Source organism: Zingiber officinale, chromosome 9B (genome assembly GCF_018446385.1).
Source record: "Zingiber officinale cultivar Zhangliang chromosome 9B, Zo_v1.1, whole genome shotgun sequence".
NCBI classification, from domain to species: Eukaryota; Viridiplantae; Streptophyta; class Magnoliopsida; order Zingiberales; family Zingiberaceae; genus Zingiber; species Zingiber officinale.
Window position 1 is genome coordinate 45,136,152 of NC_056003.1, and position 4,521 is coordinate 45,140,672.

Consider the following 4,521-nt stretch of genomic DNA (forward strand, 5'->3'; position numbering starts at 1 on the left):
CAAGTAAAGAAGATATAAGGCTTATAATAGTTTTAATCAATAGTATTCCATGAACTTCTCTATTTGCTTTTCTTTTTACAACCTTCGAGACCTTTATTGTAACTCTATTTGTCACTCATTAGTCGACTAATTTTAATTATCAATTGATTACTCTATCATAATACAATGGTTACCATACGATAGCTACTATTTTGTATGTTCCTCATCAATAATTAGAGTCGACTAACGTTACGTTACAAGAAATAAAACATAATTTAAGATTATTTGATAATCATAATACTCTTCAATCAAGCCTTTAAATATTTATTTATACTCGTAGTAGGGTTTTATTTCCCGCTTGCCTTTCTTCTTTCCCTGGCCTGTAGTTGTAGACCGTAATGCCCATCCGCCACCTCCTCCTCCGCGCTTTTCCCGGCGGCGCCTCCGATCGCCGTCTCCCCCACCTCCCCTTCTCCCTACTATCTCTTATTCCTTTCCGCCACTTCGCCTTCTCCTCAGCCGAGGAGGCTGCCGCCGAGCGCCGCCGTCTCAAGCGCCGCCTCCGCATCGAGCCCCCGCTCCACGCCCTCCGCCGCGACACTACTTCGCCTCGACCACCACGCGACCCCAACGCCCCCCGCCTCCCGGACTCCACCTCCTGTCTCGTCGGTCCCCGCCTCAACCTCCACAACCGCGTCCAGGCCCTCATCCGCGGAGGCGATCTCGACGCCGCCTCCTCCACCGCTCGCCAGGCCGTCTTCTCCGCCGTCCGCCTCACTGTCTTTACCTGCAACGCCGTCATCGCTTCCATGCTCCGCGCAGGTCGCCTCGATGACGTCGTCGCCCTCTTCACCTTCTTCTTCAACCAATTCAAGATCGTCCCCAACGTCGTCTCCTACAACATTCTCATCCACTCCCACTGCAAATCCGGCCGTGTTGATGCTGCCCTCGACGTCTATCGCCACGTCCTAGACAATGCTCCCTTTTCCCCCTCATACATCACCTACCGCCATCTCACCGAGGGCCTCGTCGCCGCTGACCGCATCCAGGAAGCCGTCGACCTCCTCCGCGAGATGCTCAACCGCGGCCACGCGGCTGACTCCATCGTTTACAACACTCTCATGGCTGCCTTCATTGAGTGCGGCAACATGGAGAAGGCTCTTGATCTCTTCGATGAGCTCCGAGAGCGATGTCTGGTCTATGATGGCGTCGTGCATTCGACTCTGATGGAGGCCTACTTCAAGCGTGGAATGGACAAAGAGGCCATGGAGTCGTATCGCTCGCTTCTAGATCGGCAGTTCAAGATGACCCCCGCCACCTGCAACACCCTCATAGTGACCCTGTTGAGGCACGACAAGCTGGCCGAGGCAGAAAATATGTTTGAGAATATGCTAGACAACCACAACCCTCCTTTCTTCTTGGCGATCAACACCAACACTTATAACCTGATGGTGAACCAGCGGTTCAAGGAAGGCAAATTCTTGGAGGCTATTGAGACATTCCACCGGCAGCCCGTGAAACCATGTGTCATGGACGTTGCTTGCTTCAATAACATCATAGGTAAGCTCTGCGAAAATGGGCTACTTCCAGAGGCAGAGAAGTTGTTTGCAGAAATGCCTGATAAGTCAGTTAACCCTGATGCAACGACTTATGGGTCTTTAGTTGTTGCCTGCTTCGGGGATGGGAGGCCAGATGATGCTGTTCACTACTTCGAGAATATGATTAAACGTAGTGAGGAAAGCCCTGGCTTCAGAGTTGATGTGGGATTTTACAATAAGGTTTTTGATGGACTGGTGAAGATAGGAAGGACCAGTCAAGCAATGGAGATTTTTGAGAAGATGCGGGAGAAGGGGACCAGACCAAATCTGTTAAGTTATGAGATTTTGGTTACTGCACTGTGTAATGCTGGAAATCTCGACCGAGGACGAGAGTTGTTCGAGCAGATGCTTAAAAGCTGTATAAGTTCTACTGCTGAATTGAATGTTTTCCTATTGGACGCTTTTGAAAAGGCAGGACGAAGCCAGGAGATAGAAGGGCTACTCATTGGCAATTCAGGCAATGTATCTCAAGCACAGCAGCAGTAGTTTGAACTAGACATTTCTACACCAATTACAGATCAAAGGTGCGCTGGCATTTAAATTATGGGAATTTCTGTTGAAGGTACTCTTATCCAATCTATTTTTTTTTGTAGATATTTTAATGCCTGTCAGTGAATCTATAGTATTTGATCTGTCTGGTAGTAACTGTGGGCATTTTGACGAGTTCTAATATCTTGTTTGAAAGATTTTATTGCACTAAATATGTCCGCATTAAAATATGCACTATAGATTATGATATTGTGTTAATTTTCAATTGACATTTATATCAAGCAAGTTTATCACTTCAATCCAATTCATTAATGCAAAACCTTTATAATATACTAGATGAGAAGAATATGATTGATCTAAATTTATATTTAATCTGAGTGGTGTGTATTCGATCAACAAAATCAAAGGGGAGGATTCCTTTTGCTAAAAAAAATGTGATAAGGCATTGATCCAGAGGAATCGATAGACATTAATTTAGAGGGAAAGAAAGTGACGTTTTCTTCAATACTTCTTATTTTGATTGCTCTCTCAAAAATATTGGAAATGCTTTTTTATAAGGAACTGATGTTAAATAATGATTGCATGTGCACTAAGAGGTGACCCAATCACATACTTCTTAAAATATTGTTTGGCTTTGATAAAGTACAGCTTATTTCATTTAAAATCATGTTATTTCAATTGCACAATGGCTAGTCCTCTATCCTCCGGACTTACATTTCAAACACTAGTTGATGCTGTCCGAAATTTGAATTAGATGAATCATCAAATGAGGTAATGAAATGTTAATTGAATCATGACGTTCCGAAGGAGGTGTGCTGAGATAACTTCTTTGTTGACTAAGTCGTCAGAAGTCCTTTGATCAACGCTACCTGCAGCCAGCGATCGAGTTGCCCCGGTCTCTGGTACCTCGAGACTCGAGACAAATCCAACGAATATATGAGTAATAGACATTATGTATAATAACGAAATGCGCCTAAAACATGAATAAAGAACATACCTTGGCCCATGGGAGATGCCCTCGGATGGGACGCTGCTCGAGTGGTCGTGATCCGAAAAAGCAGAGACTCCGAGTCGGATGAAGAGTTGGATCTGACAAAGCGGAGCCGAACGCGACACGGAGTCAGAAGCGACGGCGTGAACTGGATGCGACTTCGACACGCAGGTCGGACTATGACATCAGCATGCAGGCCGGGCTATGACATCGGCAGGTAGGTCGGGATAGGACATCGGTATGCAGGCTAGGATACAATGGCGGAATGAATGCCAAAACACAACAAATCAGATCGAATGATGCGAAGACCGGAACATAGCCTCGGCTCGAAGGTCGGAGCACAGCGGAAGCGGAACGTGGTCAAATCAATGACAGTGACAATAGTGACCGGCTCTATACTAGGGGACCTGCCGAATCAGTATTGGGGAGGTTGTGCTTAGCCACCGATGGGTCGAGAGAGAGGAAGGCAGCTTGAAGGCGGCGCTTGGGCTGCTAGCGTGCAGAGGGAGGCTATGCAGGGACTGCGCTTGGTTGCCGGCGACCCAAAGGGCTATGGCAATCGCAGGCAACAGCTATCGCGATGGCGGCAGCTCCAGCGGTTAGGGCTACAGGGAAGAAGAGGACGTGGCGGCGAGCTATAGCGTTGGCAGCGACTCTGACAACTAGAGCTCCTGGGCAGTCGCCCCCTTGGTCGCGATGGCATGGAGAAGAGAGGAGACAGTAACCGGCGACACCTATTGGTCGGAGGAGAGGGAGAGTAGAGTAGTGGCGGAGGACCAAAGCGAAGAAGCGAGAGAGAAAGGGAGTAGCGTATAAGTCTCCGGTGAGGTGGCTGCGAGAGTCTCCGGCGAAGCGACGCCGAACGAGGGTGGCGACGTTCGTCCCTCACGTTGTGGCGGTGGCGGAGAAGACTCAAGCATCAGCCCCCTTTTCGTGAGAGGTGGCTTGGTCGCGGAAGGAAGAAAGAGAGAAAGAGAGGTAGAGGGAGAGAGGTGGCTCGCCGACGACGAGGGAGGAGGTGGCGGCAACGTGTGCGACTGGCGGCGTGGTTGGTCTCTCCTTGGCGACGGCGAAAAAACCACGAACCTGCCTCCTTTTTTTCTCCATGAACAATGCCCCCCACCCCCCCAAAATCCTCCAAATGTGAAAAGACTTAAATGCTCTCCCTCTTCCCCCTGATTCCCATTGGACTCCCACCATATATCCACATCACAAGACTCTCCTTCAAGTCTAGTCGAAGGAGGCGCAAGTTCGACTGACTAGACCAAGCCCAACATAAAGCGAATTCGCTCCTGAATGCAGAGTCAAATTGCTAGGCTTATCGTATAACGCCAAACGAGTAACTATGGTAATGCCGAGCAAGTGACTAAAATAATACCGAGTGAGCAACGAAAAATAGGGTCGAGCGCATGTCGAGCAAGCGATGGATCAGATGTTGAGCGGGAGACCAAGCGATATCGAGAA

The 4,521-nt window shown here is 48.4% G+C and overlaps 1 protein-coding gene across 1 annotated transcript; it reads left to right on the forward strand.

The window, feature by feature from the left end:
• Positions 1-334: 334 nt before the first annotated feature.
• LOC122022422 (pentatricopeptide repeat-containing protein At1g10270-like) lies at positions 335-2,302 on the forward strand. Its single transcript, XM_042580413.1, has one exon. It carries the CDS (start codon positions 378-380, stop codon positions 2,061-2,063), a length of 1,686 nt encoding a protein of 561 aa, XP_042436347.1. The 5' UTR covers positions 335-377; the 3' UTR covers positions 2,064-2,302.
• The last annotated feature ends 2,219 nt before the right edge of the window (positions 2,303-4,521 follow it).